This window comes from Lampetra planeri, chromosome 45, assembly GCF_965212315.1.
Source record: "Lampetra planeri chromosome 45, kcLamPlan1.2.h2, whole genome shotgun sequence".
In the NCBI taxonomy this organism is placed as follows: domain Eukaryota; kingdom Metazoa; phylum Chordata; class Hyperoartia; order Petromyzontiformes; family Petromyzontidae; genus Lampetra; species Lampetra planeri.
In genome coordinates, this window is record NC_136151.1 from 2645934 (window position 1) to 2673541 (window position 27608).

Here is a 27608-nt window from a genome sequence, read left to right on the forward strand (position 1 = left end):
CTATTTAGTCATGCCTCGGTATACGACCGCTTTGGAATACGTCGAATTTGGTATACGTCGTGTTTTGACGAGAAAAAAATGTCTTGGGATACGACGCGCTTGCTAGAACTTGTATTGTGTGGAATGACCAGACAATGTTACACTTCAGGAACATTCTTAGAAGGCAAAAACAAACTTCAATGGACAGGTTTTTAGTAAAACTCAAACATGTTGAGCCTCAACCAGGTCCAAGTCAAGAAAAAAGACAGAAAAAAGAAAGAGAAAAAAACCCCAGAATTTCAGCTTCCTGAAGTTTTAATGGAACAGGACTCTCCTTCAAAAAAAGAACATCTCCTCCTCCTCCCCTTCCTCGCCACCAGTAGGCTATCAACTTCTCTCAGCAAGGTAAAGTGAAGTTAAATTTGATTTGTATTTACATTTATTTAAATTTATGTATGCGTTTATTTTAATGTATGTATGCATTTTAGTAATAAGTAGTGTCTAAATTATTTTATACAACCACATTAATTTATAATATGATATATAAAATATAATTTCTTATACTCTGAAACGGATTATTTCCTTTCCCTTTATTTCTTATGGGGAAAATTTGTTTGGTATACGTCATTTTCGGTATAAGTCGTAACTTCTGGAACAAATTAACGACATATACCGAGGTACCACTGTAGCTCTATTTGAGAAGTGACCTGGCCACAAATGATAGCTCAACGAAGTGGCTAATCAAGCAGAAATTTCTAACACCCAAAATACTCTGAACGCACGTTCATAAATGTGGAGGGCAACACCAGAGGTCTCAAAGAATACTGCAAGTGACCACAGGGGGGGGGGGGGGGCTGCACAGAGAGACATGCAAAATCCAAATATCCAATTTTGACTTAAACCTTTTGTGACTGCAGTAATTCATATTCTTTGGTTATTTCGATAAAGTCACGTAGATAGAAAAATAAAAATAAAGTAAATACAAATAAAATAAACACAAATGTAGACTCTAGCCTGATTCTTAATCGGAGTGTACTGGCAGTCTATAATGAAGACTGTAGTCTGGTTATTAAGTTTGGTGAGCGTACTGCCAGTCTATAGTGTAGACTGTAGCAATGGTTATTAAGCTGGGTGAGTGTACTGGCAGTCTATAATGTAGACTGTAGCCTGGTTATTATACAGCGATCGTTTGGGTAGGGATAGAACCTACGACCTCCTGCATACCAGGCGAGGTGGTTAACATCTCGCCTCGTTTCTCTTCTATGCAGTTACTTGTTTTTGCAGGAGTTTTGAACCTGCAGGAGTAGGGGAGGGGTGAGAAGGAAGAGGTGATTAGGTGGTGACACGAGGCCATTGAACACACGCAGTAGACTCTCGACTATCCACGGTAATGACGGGGAGGACGGCTGCAGATAATTCTAAAGCGCGGATAATCCAAAAATATAACCATTTTCCGCTGATCTCTAGAACGAATACGAACGATTGACCGATTGATGATGCACGTGCTCAGTGATAATAACTGTCCTGCTTCTGCACCAGCAGAAGACTCGGCCCACTGAGTGGATGACAGCAGAACCACGCCAATCAACATCAATCAAAATCCACCTGACTGTTGTAAATATATGCAACTACTGTACTGTAGAGGCGATCATGCGGATTTCGGATTAATCAGAGCAACGTGTTTGTTCGGTTTAAGAACCATGTGAATTTTACTAAACATTTCGAATAATGACAATGTACAACTATTTTTTTTAACTATTAATTTGGGCTTAAGGAGAAAATACACGAGTCAAAATCTCATGTGCGTACAGTTAATCTGCAAATCGGATAAAACCGCACGAGGATAATCGAGTCTCCTGTATATTCTCTGCTCTTCTACACTGTTGTGGAAGAGGTGGGAGAGCTACCCACTGCTGTGTGTTAAAGGCGCGCAGTTCAAGTCAAACGGCCGCCACAGTCAATGCGGCCGTGTGCATGAACCAACGTCAACCACTTTTCCACGGGTCTGAGATGTCCTGTCAGTTGCAGTGTAGTGAGTGGGTGTCCCCTGTTCACCGCTCAATCTCGGCATGCACAAGAGGCTCGGCATTAATTTTACTTTGAAGTGTTGTTGCAGCAGCTCCTCCATTGTTTTCATAAAGGCGTTATACTGTACTCACCTCCACTCTACAATAGCCAGTGCCAAAAAGCTGTGCCACACGCCCCTCCTGCGTGGCCTTGTGGGAGTCTCGGTACCGATAAAGTATTTTTTTTGTCTGGTTCTGTTCCAATAACATACGTGGGCGGGGTCAGAAGGGGTGGGCGAGGTCAGTAGGGGTGGGCGGGGTCAGTGGGAGTGGGCGGGGTCAGTAGGGGTGGGCGGGGTCAGTGGGAGTGGGCGGGGTCAGTAGGGGTGGGCGGGGTCAGGAGGGGTGGGCATAGGAGTAGCGGAGAGGTCAGATTTCACTACCAACCTTCATCACTCAATTCGACAGCAGTGGGATCCTGCGCATCGAAGTCCTGCACATCGGCATTGCTGCTGCCCTGGGTGACGTTGGAGCTGCTCTGGGCGACGTTGGAGCTGCTCTGGGCAACGTTGGAACTGCCGTGGGCGACGTTGGAGCTGCTCTGGGCGACGTTGGAGCTGCTCTGGGCAACGTTGGTGCTGCTCTGGGCGACGTTGGTGCTGCTCTGGGCAACGTTGGAGCTGCCCTGGGCGACGTTGGAACTGCCCTGAGGAACGTTGGTGCTGCCTTGAGCGACGTTGGAGCTGCCCTGGCCAACAGTGGAGCTGCCCGGGGCGACGTTGGAGCCTCCACAGCAGTTCAGTAGTTTTTTAGCTGTGAATTCATGAGCATCATCATCAACATCTCCTTATTTGTGTGTCTCTCTCTCCTGGGCACACAATTCTCCGAACGGCGCTGCAAGGATGAGTAATGGTCGCGGGTTGCTGAGGATATGGAATCTGCGTCAGTAACTTACGATCGCAAATCGCTCTGTAATTTCAGCAAATAATGTAACTTGGAGCGCCACACACCTATTGCCATCTTGAAGGGAAAGAACGGTGATAAGATCTGCGACCTGCAGGAACAGGTTCGTAGGCTTCCTGAGCATTTTGGGGAGATGTGTGAGGGAATGTATGTATGTATAAGTTATTTGGAACCGTACGTAACCAACCGTGATAATCCAAGGGATGCGTAGCTCTGTGTAAAGCTACCTGGTCTATCGTTCAATATGAAGCTACGGGCCTTCTGGCCACAGTAATGCCCTCCCTTGTCTATGCTTGCAAAACGTGAACCCCTCTCAAACAACATTTTCGTTTATTTTAAACATTCAGGATAGCCTGCCTATGAACCATCCTGGGTTTAACCAGGCTAGATTACAGTGTGAGGAGCTCGCGGATCCTTGAAAGATCTGGCTACAGCCCCATCATCAGTGAGTTCCTCAGGCAGGTGAGGAAGCTGCGTTGTCTGGGTTATGTAGCCTGCATGCCCAAGCAGCTTCGAATTGGCCGGATAGAGGGGGCTAAATGGGCACGGCACGGGCTCAAGAAGAGATGACTGATTTGGTAGAGTTGAATATGTAGCTGAGTTGAGTTTCCGATGACTGGTACCAGCAGTGTCAAGATCAGCCTCTGTGGAGGAGGCTCGTGAAGGACAATACTGGGCAGTTGGAGGCAGTCGCCCTCCAACAACAACGGAGGACAGAGGAGCGATGCTCACAACAACGAGTGGAGCACCGTGTGGCTAAAATGTAGCAAGTTTGCACAGAAGGCGGCACAGGTGCTGCATCGGCCATTCATCTCAGTTGATCAACCCATGGCACCTGGGTCTATACCGTGACCTCCTGTCAGCGAGCTTTCAACACTTCACGTGGCCTCAAGATGCACCCGGCCTGGCAAAGGCGCCATGGTGACGTCACTGTCACTTAGTGGTGAATGGCACCATACGTAGCCAACCATGCTGTTTTCTTCGTGATAACTTTTGTTGTTTGTGCTTTGATTCCACTTGTTTATTTATTTATTATTATTGTTTTGCTTGGTAGCAAGGTTTTATTTTGTTTGGTGTGGCTGCATATAGGATTTGGTGCTCATATATATTTAATGTACAGCGGTATAGGATGCTATTGGTATGAATGACGCTATATGACATGAAAGTATTATTTTAATTGGATGTGCGGGATAAGGATAAGGAGATGGGCTGATGTGCGAGTGGGTGAGTGACTTGAGTGTATCAGTGAGCATGTTTGTAAGTGAGTAAGTGAGCATCTGAGTGATCGTCTAAACCTGTGAACGGATCCTTGTTGATTTCCTTATTTGCGCGCTGCTGAAAGACTTTGCACGGCCACTCTTAAACCAGCGCAACTACAGCCAAATTAGCGTTGAAACCCCCTCTCTGCATGCGAGAGGGATTCGTCCAGCAGTGGATAAAACCACCCATGTAACGTACTGCAAGCAAAAACACAGGTGGCACTAAGACACAGCAGTAGCTCATGCGCAGCCTCGGGCAGGCCCCAGTGTGCTTGGGCATTTGTCTGCTGCTCGTCAGGGGGCGATGATTGCTGCCGTGTGGCCCAGCCTTAGAGGCGCTGTAACACGATAAAAGGGGACTGAAATAAAAAACGGTGCCTGACCAATCAAAGAACGGTTAATGGGGGGTGGGGGGCGTGCCACTTGGCCATGACATGACCGGCTCGTTCGAGGAAATAATCGTTTGCATTGATTACATGTTGTTATTGATTCTGCTCATTGATTTGCCTGCGGAATTTGAAAAATGTAAATAAAAATGCATTATTTATAGAGTACAAATTACAATCTCCATTTTGTGCTATTTTTTAAAGGTATAAATATACTTTTTTTGTTATAGCGAATCAACATAGCAGGCTCGTCTAGTATTAGAACAGTCTCGTCTAGTGTTAGAATATACTGACAATGAAACCTTACATTTGTTCCGTTAATGGCGATTTTTAAGTTAAAATAAAAGCGGACATTTTCAAGATATCGGCCTCTAGTTCACGGCGCAGAATCGATGCTTTGGATCGCTAATAGCGATCCAAAGCATACAAGACACACCCCATTTTTGTTGTCACGGCACCCTAGATGGGCGAAGGCACGCCCACTTCCAAGTGTCCGCTATTATGTCATGTCCGCTTCTATCGCATTACAGCGCACCCCAGTGGCAGCCTTCCAAGTACGATCCGTGTGACGTCACAGAGAGTGGGAGGGTGGAGTGGTGGTCATACCGATATACTTCCTCTTCACGACGGCCACGGTAATCACCACCACGCCCAAGGCCCCTCCAATCACTCCCAAGATAATTCCTTCAGAGATTGGAAGTGGATGAGGGTATAAGGAGTTGGAGGGAGGAGGTGAGGGAGGGAGGAGGAGGGGGTGGAGGAGGTGAGGGAGAAGGTGGAGGGAGGAGGTGGAGATCGAGGAGGTGGATGAGGGTATAAGGAGGTGGAGGGAGGAGGTGAGAGAGGACGTGTAGGGAGGAAGTGGGGGAAGGGAGAGGAGGGGGAACACAATATTAATTGTTCGAATCCTTAATTGGTCGTTTTTTCACTGATTACTATCTGCTTCATCACTCGTTATTTTTTCGTAATTCTGGTGACAAACCAGGTCCCTCCTATCCTGTTCTCTCCTGATTTCTCACCTGGTCACGCGAAATAAACCAGACTCACCCACCCACTCACCAAGTATGTAGGGGTGTTTCTTTATGCAGGCCGCCAAACTCTCTGCACAGCCACTGAGCCTGGAAATGCTCTCGCATTCTGGAACCACAGACACAGTTCACACGGTTATCTGCATGTCCTGAGGAAGGGCCATTGTCTGAAATGTCGCCGATTAAATTTTAAAAGCAGCAAACACCACTCATCCTTACAGTGCCGCACGGCTCTCAGAACTTCTGAGCGAAGCCTGCCGTTAGCCTCGACATTCTCTGAGGCTAACGATGCTGTAGATGGGAGTGGGCCTGTCGCTTTCTCTCAGTTCACCAGAACACCTCTTTGGTCAGCCAGGGTCTCTGGGGAGGTTTGGAGCGCGTTCCCAATGCAGCCATTAAGGCTGCATGAGCCACAGTCCTGAACCTCACCCATTTCCTTTCGGCATCAGCAGTAAGGAGAGATACGATGCCAACCCCAGCTAAAAGCGATGTTGATATTTGTGCAACTTTCATCAGCAGTAAAACGCTACCAGGCCACTGGGGGTTTTAATGGAGTCCTAGGTGGACACCCACCACCACATTGCCAAGGACATAAGCCCAAGGGGGTTCCTCCAGAAATGAGGTTTGGCCAGTAGATGTCATTGACGTCTGTCCCCCCGGGGCCTCCGGCAAATGCTTGGTTTTGATCTTTTCTCAGAGGTTATTGGTGACGGTGCTTAAGGCACAGTAGTTACCACCCCAATGCACTCACTAATCTTTAAAGACACAACAAAGATGAAGGCAAAGATCTCCCATATAGCCTTGAACAGACTGTTGGGGCAAGTGCTGTTCGCGAGTAGCACCTATGAAGGCCGGCACAGCACACGAAGAGGTGGGTGGCCAACACCACGCCCGGCCGCCATTGTCTCCCCAGAGACGATGTTTACCCACTGCACCAGGTACTCATTTGAGGCCGAGTCGACCTAGGGGAGGCCCAGGACCGGTTCAGACCATCGTCACAGGCGTCGACTGTGAGCGGAAATCGAAACCAGGTCGCTGGGTTTCACCATCGTACTACCACTCCGTACTACAAAGACAGACGTGCACACCCCCTGCTCAGATCAACCTGACTCCACCAGCCCCCTATTCACTCTCACACTCACACACAGGCAGACACAGATATATCGTGAGTCTCACCATGACTGTAGTCGATGGCCACATAGGCGCAATGCACCAGATCAAACCTCCGCAGAGAGGCTGTGGGAGAGGGAGGGAGACAGGAAGAGTGATCGGAAGCGACAGAATGGAGTGACTCAGTGAGTGGGTGAGTGAGTGGGCGAGTAAGTGAGTGGGTGGGGGAGTGAGTGTATAGATGAGTAGGCGAGTGAGGAGTGGGTGAGTGGCTGAGAAGGTGAGTAGGTGGGTATGTGGGCGTGTAGGTGAGTGGGTGGGTGAGTGGGTGAGTCGGAAAGTGCGTGGTGGGGGACATCTCTACCTGGGTTGATGGCCAAATCGTGGTGGTGGTCGTAGAGGCACCGAGTCACGTTCTGGAAGCAGGTGTCGTACGCGCAGTCTACCATGAGGAGGTGACACAGGGGCACACAAGTGTAACAGAGCCAAAACTCCCGAGTGTATCCTCTAACAGGCTGTTGGGGGCATGAGCCACAGTCCTCAACCTCACCCATTTCCCCTGGGCGTACTTCCCTGATGTGTGGATGTGCCTATGGCGGAATAGCTTGTTTGGGATCGCAAGGCTGCACAGAAGTATAGTAGCCTCCTACCGTTGTTATTGAGCTGATTTGGCCCATGCCTTCCAATGACTCCGGCCAAGTTGTCTGGGTCATGACCCACTTGGGCATTAAAGTCACCCAACAGGATGCCTCTGTCCCGAGGGGCCAATTTAGCTAGCAACTGTGACAGGGGGTCATGGAAGGCATCTCACTAATCGGCCTTGCCTGCATCCCTCCACTTTTGATTTCCAGTGGGGGCATCAGCTACCACCACCACCATTCCTCATCTCCCATTGATGGGGAGGCGAGCCCACAGTAGCCTGGGACTGACAGCTTCTCACACCTCAACTCCATGGCCCCAAACACCCTTAATGTTTATTTTGTTCAAAAGCAGAGCCACTCCCTGTTGTTTGGCAGTTCCCTGCCCCGAGTAGAGGACTGTCTACCCCACATGGTGACTGGAGCTGTACTGGTCCACCGGACCTCCTGTATTCCATCGAGGTCCAGTCCATTTCCTGACAGAGGAATGGCAGCCGCCCCTCCACAGTGAACGTAGGTGGTCACTAACAGCACTTTCCCCAACAGTCTGTTAAGTCTATGTGGGGATCTTTGTATGTTGTTGTCTTTGTGTGTGTAGGGCGCCGCAGTGGCTAGAAGATGTTAACTACCTCGCCTGGTGTACAGGAGGTTGTGGGTTCGATCCTGACCCTGACGCCTGCTGTATATTTGGAGTTGTGTGTCTCTCTCTCTCTCTCTGGGTCCTCCGGTTTCCCCCCTCAACATTTAGAATCGACGTCATGCGTTTAAGAGGACTTGGCTGCTTCTATACATTTCCACGTGATGATGATGATATCAACCACTTCGTCGAGCTTTTATTTGTGATAGCCAGGTCGCTTCTAAAAAAAGACCTACAAGTCTCAGTGGGGCCTTTCCTGGTAAAACAAATTGAGATAGTGAGTGAGTGAGAGAGTTAGAGAGAGAGTAAAAGTGCGAGTGAGAGAGTGGGAGGGAAAGCATTACTAAAGCTTGAGCCTCTGGTACAAGCTTCGTTTTATCTTCTCTCCGTGGTTGTGTCACAGTGCTGGCCTTCGTAGGTGGTCACTAACAGCACTTGCCCCAACAGTCTGTTAAGACCATGCAGGAGTTTTCTTTATTGAGTTGGGTGAGCGAGTGAGCGTTGCTATTTGTAGGTAGACTTGCCAATGGCTTCTGGTGTCGCGGTCTTCATCAGCTCGTCAGTGGCTGGAAACAAACAGCAGCAAAGGAGGAAAGATAGAGACCGCTGATGTGAACTCATGGAGATTAGTCCACACTTTTTGCTATAATAACAATCATTTGTAAGGCGCATTTCATTCCTAAAATTCCAACGCGCCGTGCACAGATATTAAGGAATAAACCAGCACCACATTGGGTGCCACGGTGGTGAGATGTTTACTACCTCGTCTGGTATACAGGAGGTCGTGGGTTCGATCCCGACCCTGACGATGCCTGTTGTATATTTGGAGTTTGCATGTCTCTCTCCCTGTGGGTGCGTGGATTTTTCTCCGGGTCTACAGATTTTTCCCTCCACATTTTGAAACACGCGTTTAGAGTATTTGGCTGCTATACATTTCCACATGTTAAGCCACTTCAACGAACTATCATTTGTGATAGCCAGGTCGCTTCTCAAAAAAGGCTACATAGTTCAGTGTGCCTTAGCTGATAAAATAAAAAAAAAACATTGTTTATAGTCGTTTAGTTTAGTTATTAATGACACATTTATATTTACGCAAAATCTGACCTAAAGAAAAAACGTTATGCTAAGACAGATTCGAGTAATAGCGCGAGTGCCTCTGATTGCCTGGTCATTAGAGACGGAGCATTCTGGGGGCTGCGCTGGTAACAAGCCCGGTCACCCCAGGCACCTCGGAGTCCCCACGAGAAGGCGATCTGATGGACTCTCAGGGGATCTCGTTTGGATCAGTTCCTGCAGCTTTCGTGGGGCCAACAACCTTTGAGCGCCTCGTAGGTCATGAGCAGGAGCTGATAATAGTTCACTCGAAACCTGACTGCTAGCCAGTGCAAAGACGAGAGGGCAGGAGTGAGATGTGCTCGCTGAACGGCACACACGTGAGTGCTTAAGGAGATGCGTTTCTAAACGAGCTGGAGTTACCCAGCACCTGACTCGGAACCCCAAACGGAAAATGCCTTGCTGTAATTGAGTCGAGAGAGAACAGAAGCATGGAGAAGGCCTCTCTCTAGGTCAGTGGTTCTTATCTGGGGTGCACGCTGCACCCCCTGTGGGTGCAATATGCCCTTTCTGGTGGTGCGATACATGGCCAGATTTTTTTAGAAGGTAAATAATTGAAAAACAAATTAAGCACGTGCACATAAAAACAACGATTTTGTTCCATCAAACCAATGTATTTATTAACGTTTTCCATTTTTTTTCGATTGAAAACCAAATGGGTGCAAGGCTGCGGTAAAGGTTAAAAACCACTGCTCTAGTTCAACAGGGGATAAGAAACAGTGCAGTGGGGCAGTGTTTCTGAGGTGGAAGAGCAACTTTCTCACCTCCCTTAGATGCGCGCACCTCAAAGCACAGAGACCGGCCGAATTGAGCACCAACAATTCTGACCTCCCGTGCGGGGCTGACATCATGACCGTCCGCCAATACACGTGGTGATAACTGGATAGGGGAGCCCGTGAGCATGGCCCCAGTTGTTGACACAGACAGTGCAGCAGCTGCCATAGCCGAGCCTGGGCCTGGTCGGTCGTCAATCACATTTCATCGGCAAGACACCAATGACAAGAGAAGCACAAATGTTGCAGCAAAGTGCCTAAAGGTGGCCGTATAGGCAATGAGTAGTGAGGGACACTCCACTGATCCGGGCTTCTCCTGGCAGTCACAGGGGTCCGGCTCCTCCTCGACCCCCCATCCATGGGGTAAAAGTGAGTCAGAACAGATGGGATTAGTCCACACACCCATATGGTAGAAGGGAGTGAGATGGAAAAATTGGAGATTAGTCCACACACCCAAGTGGTAGAAGGGAGTGAGATGGAACAGATGGAGATTAGTCTACACACCCATGTGGTAGAAGGGAGTTAGATGGAACAGATGGAGATTAGTCCACACACCCACGTGGTAGAAGGCAGTGAGATGGAACAGATGGAGATTAGTCCACACACCCATGTTGTAGAAAGGAGTGAGATAGAACAGATGGAGATTTATCCACACACCCATTTGGTAGAAGGCAGTGAAATGTAAGAGATGGAGATTAGTCCACACACCCACGTGGTAGAAGGCAGTGAGATGGAACAGATGGAGATTTGTTCACACACCCACGTGGTAGAAGGCAGTGAGATGGAACAAATGGAGATTTGTCCACACACCCACGTGGTAGAAGGGAGTGAGATGGAACAGATGGAGATTAATCTTTGCTTTTCCAGAGAAGAGAAGTTGGCATTGGAAAGAGGAGAAGGGTGAAGCGAGCAGGAAGTTGGAATCTCACCGTAAGCGCCAATCCTGCGCTTCCATTCGTTCTGGAAGCAGTAAACCTTCTTATTCAAATATCCGTCCCTCTTGCATACTGTGCAACAACGACATCATCATAAGCAGTAGCAACATCGTCATCAGCATCATCACCAACAGCATTGGCTTTGTCATTAACTTGTCAAGATGGACACTGCGCTACTACAAAAGATGGACACTGTCCTACTACACAAGATGGACACTGCCCTACTACACAAGATGGACACTGCCCTACTACACAAGATGGACACTGTCCTACTACACAAGATGGACACTGTCCTACTACACAAGATGGACACTGCCCTACTACACAAGATGGACACTGTCCTACTACACAAGATGGACACTGCCTTACTACACAAGATGGACACTGTCCTACTACACAAGATGGGCACTACACTACTACACAAGATTGCCGGTGCTTGCTCCGGCCGTCTCTTCACCTGTGAGTTGCTCCAGAGATGTGCGCAACTTCAGCAGGCAGTCCATCTCCACGTCGTTGAATTCGTTGCCCTCACATACTGCGTCAGGGAATAGAAACACAAGGATGTCGTGGGTTCGATCCCGACACTGACAACTGTATCTTCTTGGTTCTTTCGGTAAAGTCACGTAGAAGGGAAGTAATAAAATAATAAAAATAAAACATAATAAAACAATTCTCACGACGTTTCGGCTACAACGCAAGCAGCCGTCTTCAGGTGAAGAATGAGACACTGCCAAGCTAGGAGCTTATATATAAGCTGAGTTGGAGGTGGAAGAAGAAGAGAGCCTTAACAAAAGAATGTGCATATCAAGAGGAATTTAGCATATTCATGGGAAATGCGTAGGAGGTGGGCGCGGGGGGTTTCAAAGTCATATTATGCCCATGCATTATGCAGGATCAGCAGCACCAAAGGGAGGGGGGGGGGTAGCATTAACAAAGGGAGGGCATGTTAATAGTATGTAGAAGCAATGAAACATGTGAATGGGAAAACGGTGGCAGGAGATCCGCAGCGGAGAAAATAATGCATTCCCTGTGGAGAACACAAGATACACAGTTAATGCCAGTGAGTGGACTGCAGTCTGAAAGTCACCATAAACGTGAACAACAATCAGTTAAGATCCGAAGTGGTTTATTACGTCCTTCCAATGATTGCTGAGCCAGAATCCATCTTCTCGGTTGAAATTGTCTCTGTGTTTGTATATGTGGATCGCCTCATGAACGAATCTCATATACAAACACAGAGACAATTTCAACCGAGAAGATGGATTCTGGCTCAGCAATCATTGGAAGGACGTAATAAACCACTTCGGATCTTAACTGATTGTTGTTCACGTTTATAGTGACTTTCAGACCGCAGTCCACTCACTGGCATTAACTGTGTATCTTGTGTTCTCCACAGGGAATGCATTATTTGCTCCGCTGCGGATCTCCTGCCACCGTTTTCCCATTCACATGTTTCATTGCTTCTACATACTATTAACATGCCCTCCCTTTGTTAATGCTACCCCCCCCCTCCCTTTGGTGCTGCTGATCCTGCATAATGCATGGGCATAATATGACTTTGAAACCCCCGCGCCCACCTCCTACGCATTTCCCATGAATATGCTAAATTCCTCTTGATATGCACATTCTTTTGTTAAGGCTCTCTTCTTCTTCCACCTCCAACTCAGCTTATATATATAAGCTCCTAGCTTGGCAGTGTCCCATTCTTCACCTGAAGACGGCTGCTTGCGTTGTAGCCGAAACGTCGTGAGAATTGTTTTATTATGTTTTATTTTTATTATTTTATTACTTCCCTTCTACGTGACTTTACCGAAAGAACCAAGAAGATGAATCCCTGCAGTCACGAAAGCTTTAAATCGAAATATGACACCTGTATATTTATAGTTTGGATGCATCTCTATCTTTCTCCCCCTGGTCACATGGATTTTTCTCCGGGTCCTCCAGTTTTTTTCCCTCCTCATTTAGAAACAATGTCACACGTTTAAAACATTTGGCTGCTATAGTTTTAACTCCACGAGGATGATGATAGAAAACCCACAAAATCCACATCTTTAATGATTGGAACCCCACTAAATTCACACCCTTAATGACAGAAACCCCAATAAATCTAATGATAGAAATCCCGCTATATTCATGAAGGCCACGCATAGCTAGCATCACGGTAAGTCTAATTAGCGGGATGAAATGTACGTTTTCCCACCTCTTAGAAATGAGTGTTCTGGGTTATAGATGCCTGTGTGTATGTTGAACGTCTTTGGCACCGTACGTAGTCAACCATGCTAATCGGAGGTGCGGGGTAAGGACAAAAAACTAAGGGTCAGGGGTAGAAGTTAGAGATGAGTGTGGGGGCTAGAGCTTGTGGCTCACGGTTGGGGTGTCATGGTTAATGGTTCGGGTGAGCACTTAGGGTTATTGGTTAATGGTTAGTGGTTAACTCTTTAGTTTAGTGGTTAGGGGTTAACGGTTGGGGTTAATGGTTAGTGGTTAATGGTTAGTTGTTAATGGTTGGGGTTAATTGTTAGTGGTTAACTATTCGGGTTAGTGGTTAGTGATTAACGGTTATGAGACTGTGGTTAACGGTTGGGGTTAATGGTTAGTAGGTAATGATTAGTGGTCATCTACTCGGGATAGTGATTAATGCTTAGGGTTTTGGGTTAGTGGCTAATGCTCCATGGCTGCACTCACCCTCCTCTTCAGAGAGGTATTTGTTGAGTGGCTCCTCACATTTCTTCTTCTCCTGCATGCAGTGCTTGATCTGGCAGTCTGCACAGTCACAGCAGCATCATCAGCATCAGCACTGTGATCGAGGATCACCTGCATCACGTACATTCTGATCAACATCATCAGCAGCAGCAGCATCATCATATGGACCAGCGGTGGCCAACCAGCATCTCCAGAGCCGAATGCGGCTCATTAATCCGCCACATGTAGCTCTATTGAAGGGAAATAATGTAGAACGCGCTATCACACTTACATATACACATACTTGGCTCTTTGCAGAACTTATGGGTACTTTGTGACTCTTGGTCTGTTACAGGTTGGCCACCCCTGATAGACACCATCAGCATTTTCAATGACAAGACAAAGCTCCCCCGTATAGCCCACACAGACTGTTGGGACAAATTCTATGCCTGTATGTGTAGTGACACAGCGCCGACTGCTGTACAGCAGCAACTGCAGTGGACACTTAGCACACACGCCGTTGAGCATATACACGGATGTGCCAGCAGGGCGGAAGGGTCATGGTAGACCTCATAGGGAGGCCCCTGGAACCCTCTGGTGGGTTCGAGAAGGGAGGCGCAGCTAGGGCGGAGCCAAGCCGGGCCGAGTAGAATATAAGCAGCGGAGAGGGAGAGCTCTGGGCTGCCGGTTCTGGGAGTTGACTCATCTCGTCGTCGCTTTCGTCGTCGTCGCCTTCGTCACTGCCGCCTTCGTCCGATCATTGCGCAGCCGGACAGTAGTTGGCTGTCTTGGTCGACATCGTCGGTGCAACATGGACAGAATCGTGTCTGGGCCGGGCCGTAAGGCAGTGTGCTCGTGAGAGAAGAGGCACACACACGCCTTTAGGGAGAAGAAAAGAGCTACAACACTACATGTATTTTTAACTTCTTTCGCACTGCACGTAGCCAACCATACTAGTCGAACTGCTGTTCGCGAGTAGTACCTATGAAGGCTGGCATGGCACACGGGGAGGTGGGTGGCCAGCACCACGTCCCGCCGCCTTTGTCTCCCCAGTGCTGATGTTGAATACACACCAGGCAAGGTACTCATTTGAGGCTGAGTCGACCTTGGGGAGGCCCAATAATGGTTCAGATAACCGTCACCGGCGTTGGTGGTGGCTCTGAGCAGGGATCAAACTTGGATCTCTGCCGGGTTCCTAGAGCGGTGTGGTGCTAACCAATGCACCACCGCTCCCTAATATCACCATTCAACATACATACATTACCATTACAAACATCTATCATCAGGGGGTAGCTGTTCAGCCAGCAGTGGATAAATCATTGTGGTCACAGAGGCACTCACCTGTTAAATCGCCGGCCTCAGCCGCAGGAGTCATTGCTGCACAGATGGCCGAAGCCTCCTGGCACTTCTGGTACTTGCAGTCTGCATTCAACCAGACCAGAAAGCGAATCGCTGAGGGGATCACAGAGTGGATCAGTGAGTGGATCAGTGAGTGGATCACAGAGTAGATCCCAGAGTGGATCACAGAGCGGATCACAGAGTAGATGACAGAGTGTATGACAGAGTAGATCACAGAGTGGATCAGTAAGTGGATCACAGACTAAAGAGTGGATCACAGAGCAGATCACAGAATGGATCACGAAGCAAATCACTGCGGGGATCACAGAGTGGATCAGGGAGTGGATCACAGAGCGAATGACCGAGTGGATCACAGACTGACACACCGAGTACGGACGGATCGATGCAGTTCTATAAATGGCGAGGGCCACCGGTTCCCACGGACATTTTTCCATCAACGGGGGATCTCGCACTGCAGTGGCTCCTACGTGAAACGCACGAGCAGCCGTGGACACGGCCACCTCGCTGTGACGTGGCTACTGCGTGCAACGAGAGGGAGTTGTGTTGGCCTGGTTGTTGCATTCTACAATATCATCAACATCAATAACCCTTCTAACGTAATTTATAACGAGGTAATAAACCGTGCAAATCGGCGCACAAATCCTCGCTGGTGGAGTATTGGCGGGTGATGACGTCATCCCTAGCAACCTCTGTCATGGCGCCCGCCTCGCTCCTCAGTCTCCCCGGTATCTAAGGATCTGCGAGCTCCTCCTCGCGCTGGGATCCACCCTGGTTGAACCCAGGATGGATCGTGGGCAGCAGGGCCCAGCCTGAGTGTCTCAAACCGGCGCAGACATTCCTGCTCCTCCTCATTCAGAGGACTCCACGTTTCACAGGCATAGAGACACACAGACTCACATACAGAAACACACACAGACAACAACCTCCATTCGCCAATAAGTTGCAGTGACGTCACCACAACACTTGTGCCTGGCTATGTGCACTTCTAGGCCATGTGTAGTGGCAAAGGTTCACTGGCAGGAGGTTCAGGACAAATCCAGGTGCCATGGGTTGACGTTTGCCATGCTAGGTGCAGGAGGAGGTCACGGGACAGACCTAGGTACCAAGGGTTGACTGACTGAGATGGCTGCCAGATGCACCAGCTGTGCCCCCCACTGTGCTAACTTGTTGCATTTTATTTGCCCGACTTTCAGCTCGTTGTTGTGAGCGTCGTTCCTCCGCCCTTGTTGATCACAAGCCTTCTCCATAGAGGCCGATATTGACACTGCTGGTACTGGTCATCGGCAAGTCCACTCAGCTCCACATCAGTACATCTCTTCTGTAGCCCGTGGCACCCATTTAGCCTCCTCTATCTGGTCAACCAGAAGCTGTTTGGGGATGCGGTGGCTGAGCATGCAGGCTCCATGACCAAGCCAACGCAGCCTTGCCAGCTGCAGGAGCTCATTGATGGGACTGTGTCCAGATTTTTCAAGGATATGTGTGTTTTGCCTCACGGCAAATGGGGGGGGGGTGTATGTACACAGGAATTTCCTGTTTTTGATGCTAATTTTGGTCACGTGACCAGAAAGTTACGATTTTAGGTTTCCACTGTACCACGCGGGCGTCGGCCATTACACAGATAAGTCAAGATGGCGGCACACATCGCGTCTCAGTGAAGCCAGACGCAGTTGTCCATCGTGGGACTTTGAGAAGCATTGTCTGTAAGTTTGTTTATATTCTTATAATATTGACAATGCTGTTGTAATGTGGGAATGATCGTTATAGTGATGTAAATGCCTTCATGGTGCCGTTAAGTTGTTGTGGTAAATACGAGGCCTAGTTAGCAACGAAGCCTGCAACTTTCCTTATTGTGGATGTTACTTGTGATTTAGTAGGTCGAGTCAGACTTGTGCCCAGGTGGCTATGTTGCGATCCTGAGAGCAAAGATGACGAAGTATCTCATCCACAGTTTAGTTTTATATGTAATGCTGTACATTTGGTGTGCAGTGGGATGAATGTGTAATGTAGTAACTCGGCGGGAGACGACTTCACGGGTAGCACACTCTTTTATTGAACCAACTGTATTTACACGGGTGACCAACACCCACTTAGCTACACGGGTGACCAACACCCACTTAGCTACTCGGGCGACTAACGCCACTTAGCTACCCGGGCGACTAACGCCCACTTAGCTACTCGACTATCTACTCGGGCGACTAACGCCACTTAGCTACTCGGGCGACTAACGCCCACTTAGCTACCCGGGCGACTAACGCCCACTTAGCTACTCGACTATCTACTCGGGCGACTAACGCCACTTAGCTACCCGGGCGACTAACGCCCCGTAGCCTCTCGGAACACACCCAGCTGGGGTGTCCGTCTCGACCCTGGGTCCCACAGTCCCGACCCACATGGGCGTCGGACCTCGGGTCCCACGGTCTTGCCTTCGAGCCACACAGGCCCTACCCCTTCCACTCCGTCTTTAATCTCTAACTGGTTAACTGCCCCGAGTGCTCTTGCGCGTAACCCTTTATACCCCTCCTGCGGACGTCGCTGAGAGCACCTCCCCTTCGACCAATCACCGGGCGCTGGCTACGATCCTCTTTTCCCCATCTCGTGTCAGCGCGCCTCAACACCCACGCCGCGCCGCCCGTCATCCCTCACTCCCGGCGCGCGCGTCCATACCACGCCCACATCGCGTGCCTAACCCTGCCCCTCGCGCCGCCCCGTGATCCATCACTGTCGGCGCACGTCAACAGCACCACTACAAATGCACGATGTGCCTTTATGCAACGCACCGGCTTGTGCTCTTGCGTAGTTGTTCAGTGGTAATGTAGGGGCCTGGTCCGTCCAGGATCTATTGTTATCTAAGACAATGTTCTGATGCTGTGGTGTTCATTGTGTTGGTGTTTCCGGGTTATAACAGATGCTGTATCTGTGTTTTCTCACCAGTTTTACCTTGTTAAAATCAATAAATGACGATTGGAGTTGGACATTCATCCTGGCTCTGAGGGTTTATTGAACGCAAGGTTATCTACTCGGCTAGCGGTGCAACGCAGCGCACAGCGAGCCCGAGATAATGTGAGTGCGTCACAAATCCAGCCTGGTTAACCCAGGATGGATCGTAGGCAGGCCAACCTGAATGTTTTAAACTGGTGCAGATTTTCCTTCAGGTTTTGCAAGCATAGTGAAGGGAGGGCATAACTGTGGCCGAGAAGACCCATACAGCGTTACGCAGCCGATGAAATGATAATTCTGCCTGGATTGATACGGAGTCAGATCTCTGCTGCCAAACCAGAGCTGGACATAAGCACACAGGCATGGAAACTTCTCCACTATCTGCCCAACTGTCCTATCATTCATGGGGAGTTGAGGGAGGTGAGCATTTGATGACATAATATACCCATACGGGTGCTTTATTTTTGTGGGGCTGATGGTAAGATCCTCTCTCTTAGTAGCAAGCTCCAGGTTCAGCAGCAGCACTTCCAACTCCTCCTTTGAGTTAGCAACAATAACCAGATCATCAGCATACATCAAGTGGCTGATCAAGAGGGAGGCATCCATTGATATATACCATATATAAATTCCACTTGTACAGCCACGGAAAGCTTCTTGAATTACGTGCTAGAAAACAATATTAAATAAAATAGGAACTACGGGTCATCTGTTTCGCACCCCAAAGTGACTGGGAATGGCTATACTCAGGCCTGGTCGCCATAAAAAGGTCCTCCATGATTGTGATGAAAGAGTTAGGAACCGCGCAAGTACAAATAACAATACAGAGCCCTGGTATATTGATGGTATCATAGGCCTTGACCAGGTCAAGAAAGCAGAGATGTACGTCCTGTTGGAATTCCTCTACACCTCAGCTGTAGCAGATGAACAGAGAATATGGCATCCATTCAGGACCGTCCTGGCCTGAATCCACATTGGGGTTCTGATACCCTCATCTCAGCGTGCCTGGCAAGGTGGTGTTGAATAATCCGTGCCAGGACCTTTCCTGTCCTCACACTGAGGAGGAAAGAGATGTCCCTGTAGTTGTTACAATCTGTGCGGTCCTCCTTCTGAAAGAGGAGGACCACCAGGGCATCCTGGGAAACCCATCCAGTGATCTAGGCTTTTGTGATAATGTCATATAGGGCGGTCTGCACAAAAACGCCATTTTCCTTTGCAGATGCCTGGCACTCTTCCTAGTCTCAGGTGCTTACTCAACAGATGGCACTTATGCCAGCCATTCACAGTGGGTGGCTACACAACAACAACAACCGTCATTCCCCACTAAGTGGCAGTGATGTCACTTAGTGGTGAGACAGACATACATAGACAAATACAAATATCCCCCATAAAAGCATAACAAACTGTTGAGGCAAGTGCTGTTAGGAAACATCTATAAAGAACGACATGGTATGCGAAAGGGTGGGTGGCCAGCAGCACGCCCAGTCCCCTTTGTCTCTATTGTGGTGATGTTCATTACACATCGAACTCGAGTCTTTGTCAGGTTCATTGCACAGTGCAGCGCTATCCACGACACTACCGCTCTTCCTAAAAAATAGAAAAAGATACCCCTATAACCTTAACAGACTGTTAGGGCAAGTGCTGTTCGCGAGCACCTATGAAGGCTGGAACGGCATACGATGGAGTGGGTAGCCAACACCACCCTGGGCAGCCTTTGTCTCCCTAGGGATGATGTTCACACACCACGTACTCATTTGAGGCTGAGTCGACCTAGGAGAGCCTCATGGCCAGTTCAGATATTTGTCACCGATGTTGGTCGTCAGTGGAAATTGAACTCGGGTCACGGGATTTGTAGCGCAGCGGACTAATCACTGCACCACCACCCACACACAGACACACACAAACAAAGATGCACACAGGCCGTTGTCTGACCGTGAATGGCCTTGAGTGAGAATCCACACTTCCTCTTCACCTCCTCATCATTGGGGCCATCTGCAAAAGCACGACAGGAATTGATGCTGGCATGGTGGTGACCTCGGGTCAACTCAGGTGGGTTCAGTCTGGCGTAGGACGAAGGTGGGTGGGTGATTCTGAGAGTGAGTAGATGAGTTTGTCAGTGATTAGGTGAGTGTGTGGGTGAATGAGTGGGTGGGTGAATAAGTGACTGGGTGAGTGGGTGAGTGACATCATCACAACTAGCTGGACCGCAAGCAACTGGGCTGAAGTGATTAGAAAGCATTGGGCAGATCAGATCAGTATTAACAGGAGGCTGCTAGACTTCTGCACAGCCCATGGGCTTGTAATCACCAACACGCTGCTTCCTCTTTGGCAGACCATCCACACAACATCGTGAAGTGATAATTTAATCACCTCTTGCAAATGGGGTTGGCATCGCCCCCCACCTCCTGCAAACTTCCTCCTATCTATTTATTCCTGCTCACCTGTCCTCTGAAATGTCTCGGCTTGTGTGAGTCGGATGGCGAGGAAGAGGGTGAGGAGGAGGCAGGCAGGGATTGAGTTTCGTGGATGAGACGCCATCGGGTTCTGGGTTCCGGTTGCTTGCGTCGCGATTCTGAGATTGGTCAGAGGATGGAGATTCGGTGGTTAGATAGAGAGACGTAGAGAGGCTACATCATCACCATCACTACCGTCATGACCATGACCATAGACATAGACTCACACACAGAGACCCATATACTCATATAGACTCACATAGAGACCCATAGACTCACACAGACTCATAGACTCACGCAGAGACCCGGAGACTTACAGAAATACCTGTCGACTCGCATAGAGACAGCCTCACACTAAGACACGTATACTCATATTGAGATTCATAGACTCACACAGAGCCACAAAGATTCACATAGAGATGCACTGACAGACACAGAGACGCACAAACTCATACAGTGATCCATAGATTTCATTTGAGGCCCATAGACTCACACTGAGATTCACAGACTCACACAAAGACCCCTAGATTCAAATAGGGACACAGAGACTCACACAGAGGCACAGACTCACACAGAGACCGGTAGACTCACATAGAGACCCACAGAAACAGAGAGACCCATAGACTAAATCAGAGACCCATAAACTTACACCAAGAACCATAGGCTTATATAGAGACCCACATACTCACATAGAGACCCATATACTCCCAGAGACTCGCAGCCTCACATAGAGACTCATAGACTCACACAGAGACCCACATACTCACTCTGAGACTGGCTAAACTGCCACATATCATGGGCTAGGAATCTCAATACAAGTGTTATTTTAGACATTCTATCAGCCACACGTGAACAAAACCTCCAACTCTCACTCAATCTCACCTGCTCTCACTCATGCGCCACCACTCATCTGTCTCTCAGTAGCAAGGTGCTCACATGCTGAGCAACGTTTAGGGGATTTCCAAAAAAACCTCCCTCGACCACCTGCAGCTTTTCCGGTTATTGAAAATATTCACAAAAACATAAACTACCCACCCCCGCCATCTACTGGACTTTTCCGTCAGACCGGACTACGAGCACAGAGATGGGCGACCCCATTCGCAAGAAATAGGGTGGGTGGGGGTTGTTGGGGTTGGGTGGGGTGGGTGGGGGTGGGCAGGGGGATGGGGAACGGGTGTTGTGTTGAGTGGGAAAGATAATTCTTACGTGCGGGGGAGGGGGGACAGGCTAGAGGAGCTCATTTGCATGAGGGCTTCCCCTCATGGCGCTCATAGCCACCACAGCGACCAACAGGGGCTCTGGACGAATGGCAATTTGCGGTTCTTGTGTGGGAAGCGGTGGTCTTGCGGTTAGCGCTGTGCTACACATTTTCGATTCCTGGCCCTGGGCCTTCCCTAGGTCGACTTGGTCCTGGGACCTCCCCTAGGTCGACTCAGCCTCAAACGAGCACCTGGTTGTGATGTGTGAACAACGCCACTGAATAGACAAAGATGGTTGGGTGTGGTACTGGCCACCCACCCCTTCGTGTGCTGCAGTGCAGACCTTCACAGGTTTTGCTCGCGACTAACAGCAGTGCCCCAAGTCTGTTAAGGGGGATCCTTGTCTTTGGGTAAGTGGTTCGACTCCACCTCGGGAGTTCCCAGTCCGGTTGATATGTGAGCCAGTCCCAAGCCTGGATAAAAAAGGAGGGTTGGGCAAAAAGGTGCTGATTCTTCGACTCTTGACGATCACAGAAGAAAAAGGAAGGATACCGGATCAGACATTGCTTGGGTCAACCAAGGTCCAACAAACCCAAGCAAGTTGGGTCGAAAAATTAGCTACTGGAAATCAGCAGCAGAAGGAGCAACAGCTATGACACCATTAGGAAACAAAGCGGCCATATTCCGAAACAATGAAGGGGCTGAGAATGGCGAATGAGATTACAGTCAGCGACATGGAATGAGAGAAGACTGTGGGCAACGGGACAGTTAAAGAGGCTAGGAAAATAATAGAAAGATACCAAGGCACGGCAATCCTAGGACTGGCAGAAATGAGATGGACAGGAACGGGGGGAGATAAATGGGGGTGGGTGAAGTGATCTGTTCAGGGGAAAAAAAAAGTACACACCAGAGGTGTAGGGTTCGTTTCACCATGTATGCTTTCGCGACCAATGTCATCCATAATAACCCTTACTAGTTGCCTGTGTCGGTGTGGTGGCGGCTTTTAATGGCACATTTATATATTTACGCGAACTAACCCAAGAACAAAACTTCTAGTAGGTCTCTTGTTGAGTGTAAAATGTAAAGCATCATTAATGGGATATAAACCGGTTTGTGCAAGAATAATTGGAGCAAATATGTAATGGGAAACCCCTAAATATGGTAGACACCATCCAAATACATGCACCAACATCTATGAAATGCTGGAAATCACGTTAAAGGAATTGCCTATGAAAGTGATTACGATACTAGTGGAAGACTGGAATGCAACGATTGGGAAGGATAACGCTGGATGGGATCGCATCATTGAAATATATGGATATGGACAAATAAATTAAAGAGGTGGGAAAAAATACAAAAAGTTCACTACTTTAGCAGGTGGATGGCTTCACTATTCTGGCAAATCGCCCGAAGATGCTGGATGTAATTTCCAGTGAAACGTGGTACTCAAAACGGAACTGTTGTGGATTCACTCTTCAACACACCAGTGGGCTAAAGTAGTGAACTATTTGTCTTTTGCCAACGTGACACATTTTATACAGATTGGCTGTGTCGGTTGGTGGAGGTTTGCGACACATTTATAAATAATGTGATCTAACCCAAACACCTTTATTAAGAATATGACATCAATGTTTAGACACCTGATCTGACGTAAAGAGAACTACAAAGAGACTGGTCAAACGCGTGTAAGTGTTCAAGAGATGTTCAAGGCATGCCACTAGCTTATCAATGACCACATAAAATATTTCTATTTTGAACTTCTCCCTCCCCTCAAGTGTCACACCTGGTTCTGAGCTCTCATCTGCAAATGTTTTGCGTTTCCTCTTTCGCTGAAGATCGTGCTTATATGACTAAGAGACACCTGTCACATTTAAGGCTGCCCTTTCAAAAGCCTCAAACTGGTCTTACTGTCCCGCCACAAAATCCCTCAACGAAGACACAAGCTGTGCTGCTACAGAGATGTCAATGTCAATTTTCTGTAGGTGCATGCTTGTAGCGTGGAACCGGTCAGGTATGACGTCCCAGAAATGTACCATGAACACCATCTCTAAGGTGTCCAATTTAGCACATAGTCCAGTGGCCTCAATTCGAGTATCTCTTTTCTTATTATCATCATTGCACATACCACCGAAGGCCTCTCTAATGTGGGTGTAATTTCTCCACAGTGCCTTGGTTGACTCTTCCCGAGCACTCCACCGAGTACTGGACAGCGATTTTAATGTCAGTCTGACATCTGTCTTCTGAAAGACTTTCCCCCATCTGTGTGTGGATGAAGAACAAAATGTGTATAGTGACTGCAACATGTAAAAAAAAAACTCGTCAGCCTCTGGGCTACTGCCACGTTAACACCAACTAAGTTAAGTGAATGCACTGTGCAAGGCAAAACTCTATCAGAGGTTTTTTTTGTTTCAGGTGGGCCTGTAGCCCATTGTATTTTCCTGACATGTTGCTTGCATTGTCATATGATTGACCTCTACAGTTTGAGAGGTCCAACCCAAGTCCCTCCACCATCAAAGTCACACAGTCTGCTAAACTTTTACCAGTGTGGCTCTCAATTTGCTCAAAGCCCATGAATCGCTCCACCACATTTCCGCTGCTGTTAACAAACCGGAATATGAACTTCAATTGGTCCACATGTGACAGGTCTGGGTTGGAGTCAACAATGATTGAATATTTGGTATCCGAATCTCATCTGCTATTGTTTGGCAAGTTTTCTGACCCATCAGCTCAATGAGTTATTCACATATTGTCGATCACAAATAGGACACTGTGCCTCTTCCTTTTCCGCAAAACTTTTTAATATGTTCAGCTAAGAATGGGTCTAATTGTGATAGCAATTCTAGGACGCCAGGGAAATTACCGTTATGGGTTGACTCAAATTGTTCATCATCTCCCCTAAATGCAGGTCCTCTTTCCCCCAAGAGCTTGATCACTGCAACAACTCTTTTAAAAATGTTCCTTCAGTATTTACGTTTCCCATCAAGTTGCTGCATGAGATCTGAATCTATTCTTTCAGAGTGCTTCCAGTCACTAAAAAACCTAACTAAAGCCACTGAGCTTGTTGGAAAACTGTTTGCATGCAAAACAGTACATACAACCTGTTAAGGGTGAGTACAGTAGCCACTGTCGAGAAACCTTCTGCCCATTTGCCAATATACAGTTCAGAAGTTCATTGTTGTCTATCTCGGACTGAAGCTGGGTATTTTTCACTGCCATTTTGGAAGGGGACTGCTTCACTTTCAACAAGCACTGACTTCACAATGCCACTGGAAGTGCTTTGCCCTAATGCAGGGTCAGTGACCTCATAGCACTGGGAATGGCTTGGTTGCTGATTTGATTCTTGTGAACTGCCCAACTGCTCCTGAGGTGCAAATGATGGTTCTTGTATACCATTAGCTGTTGAGGGGTCGCCTTCAAAGGATGGCTCTGGGGGAGTGACATTACTGGAAACTGAACTAGTGCTAGTTCCTTTCTTACAGCTGACAATAGTGCTACTTTAATCATTATTACTATCAGAGGGTTTTTTAGAGACGTTGGCAATGATTGTAACAATCTTGATTTGAAGCTTTCGTTACTGCAGGAAGCCATACTCTTTGGTTTATTCGGTAAAGTCACGTGACTTTACCGAAAGAACACTTTGAAGCAAAACTACCTCTCTTGCCTCCTTTTCTTTTTTTTGGCTTTCCTTTGGTAAGCACCACTATTCCAACGTTTGTGTTCCATAACTCAGAACTAGTATGCAATTTATATGACTATATTTATAAAATATTAATTTACTTAATATATGTGAATGACAACACCCTTCAAATACTGTTGTTGGAAAATACAATTAAGGTGTAGTATTTTATAGTCTACTTGTACCTAAAGGCAATTTTTGAAAAAAATTGAAAAGTACGTAAAATAAAATCAACCTAACCCTTTAAAAAGGCGGTTAGAAAATAGCCCTTAGGAGAGATTGTTGAAAGAGCCTTTAAAAAGGCTGTTGTGTTAGAAAAAGATGAAAAAAGTATCTTAATATATTACTGTCGTGTACCAAGCAAGAAAACAGGAATCTGTCCGTGGCTTTTCCTACCAAGAAATGTCTTATCTACCTGCCTGACAGACATAAATATTTTGCTTGAAATTCTAAAGATAACTTTTTTTCATTGGCTGAACAACAGACACAGGTTTCTGATAAGTCAGTGAAATTACTTGGTGGAGACTATGCACATAGGCCACACCCCATCGATGGAGAGGGGGCAAAAAGACCTCGTAAGAGCTGTCGGCAAAAAAGATGAATGGGGTAATCTTTTAGTATGGATTGGGTCTCTTATATATGCGTTAGTGTATGAAAAAATATAGCTTTTGGCATTTTTTTTATGCTTCACAACACCGGGGTGTATCTTTAATAATTGATTTGTCAACGGCTAAGCTCTCAACAAACGACGAGCCTTCAGTCTCAACACCTGGCTTTTTAGTGCATCTAATTTGGTTCTAAGGGCAGATACCTGGCAAAAATGGCAAATAGCTAACTAATTTCTATTAACAGTCTGAATCATATGGGCAGCTAGCGAGGGAAAATGGGCAGCTAGCTAAAATAAAGGGATAGCTAGTTACGGTAAGTCAAATAACGAACGACTTGCCATAATATGACGCCCTTCAAACTCTCCTGTTATGCAGAATGAACTGACTTGTTGGTGAATATTGTATCATGTCACAGCATATTGTAGCATGCCAACCAGTGGCTCAGTTGTACAGAAGCATGCACTGCATGTACCAAGGGGTCCAGGTGTTACGCTCGATGTATGTAGTGGTCAAATCACACTGTTAGCACCTAGGGGCCCGGGGGCCCTTGTGATTAGCTCACGCTATAAGCACCCAGGGGTCTAGTGATCAGCTTGCTCTGCGCGCACTTAGCGCCCTGGCGTTCAACTTCCTTCGGAGGACTTGGGCCACGCACCGCACGTGGCCTAAAGCTTGGAGGCCCCCTGGCAGTCCGAGGCCCCGGGGCACTGGCCCCACTGGCCCGGTCCATAATCCAGCCTTGCCCATAGACTCAATCAGAGACCCACAGACTCACATAGAGACCCATAGACTCAATCAGAGACACACAGACTCACATAGAGACCCACAGACAAACAGAGATACTCATAGACTCAGAGACCCATTGATTCGCACAGACCCACAGTATCACACAGAGAACCATCGACTCACATAGAGACCCACAGACTCAGAGAGACCCATAGACTAAATCAGAGGCCCATAAACTTACACCAAGAACCATAGGCTTATATCGAGACCCACATACTTACATAGAGACCCATATACTCACAGAGACTCGCAGCCTCACATAGAGACTCATAGACTCAATCAGATACCCACAGACTCACTCTGAGACCGGATAAACTGCCACATATCATGGGCTAGGAAGCTCAATGCAAGTGTTATTATTATACACATTATATCAGCCACACGTGAACAAACCCCAAACTCTCACTCAATCTCACCCTCTCTCACTCATGCGCCCACCACTCACCTGCCTCTCAGTAGCAAGGCGCTCACATGCTGAGTAGTAGCATTTAGGAGGGGATTTCCAAAAAAAACCTCCCTTGACCACGTGCAGCTTTTCCGGTTATTGAAAATATTCACAAAAACATCACCTACTCACCCCCGCCATCTACTGGACTTTTTCTTTAGACCGGACTACGAGCACAGAGGTAGGCGACCCCATTCGCATGAATAGGGTTGGTGGGGGTGGGTGGAGGTGGGTGGAGGTGAGCGGGTGAGTAGGGAACGGGGTGTTGTGTTGAGTGGGAGAGATCATTCATACGTGCGAATGAGGGGGGACAGGCTAGAAGAGCCTCATATGCATGAGAGCATTGGGTGTTTGGGCGAGTGCGTTGGCATAACAGTGGGTATGTGAGTGGATATGCGAGTTCGTAGTGTAGTGGTTAGCTTCGTCGGCCGGGTTTAGGCGGTGTTCGATTTCCGCTCACGGCCAACACCAGTGATGCATATCTGAACCGGTTTCGGGCCTCCCCTAGGTCGACTCAGCCTACAATGAGTACCTGGTGCGGTGTGTAAACATCGCCACTGGGGAGACAAAGGCGGTCGGGCGTGGTGCTGGCCACCCATCCCCTCGTGTGCCGTTCCGGCTTTCATAGGTGCTCGCTAA

At 48.0% G+C, this 27608-nt stretch overlaps 1 protein-coding gene across 4 annotated transcripts; it reads right to left on the reverse strand.

Annotated features, from left to right (window-relative positions):
• Positions 1–276: 276 nt before the first annotated feature.
• LOC144732994 (uncharacterized) lies at positions 277–27177 on the reverse strand. Of its 4 annotated transcripts, none has more exons than XM_078614673.1 (14): positions 26974–27177; positions 20244–20374; positions 19735–19794; positions 14851–14931; positions 13513–13590; positions 11285–11362; positions 10822–10899; positions 8531–8572; positions 7096–7173; positions 6798–6857; positions 5653–5730; positions 5200–5277; positions 2433–2798; positions 277–1274 (listed from the first exon to the last, which is right to left on the reverse strand). In XM_078614673.1, exons 2-14 carry the CDS (start codon positions 20338–20340, stop codon positions 1240–1242), a joined length of 1209 nt encoding a protein of 402 aa, XP_078470799.1. In that variant the 5' UTR covers positions 20341–20374; positions 26974–27177; the 3' UTR covers positions 277–1239. The 4 variants fall into 4 exon arrangements, with proteins under 4 accessions (XP_078470799.1, XP_078470798.1, XP_078470797.1 ...); XM_078614672.1 differs by having other exon boundaries at positions 26970–27177; XM_078614671.1 differs by lacking the exon at positions 26974–27177 and adding an exon at positions 21138–21356.
• Between the last annotated feature and the right edge of the window lie 431 nt (positions 27178–27608).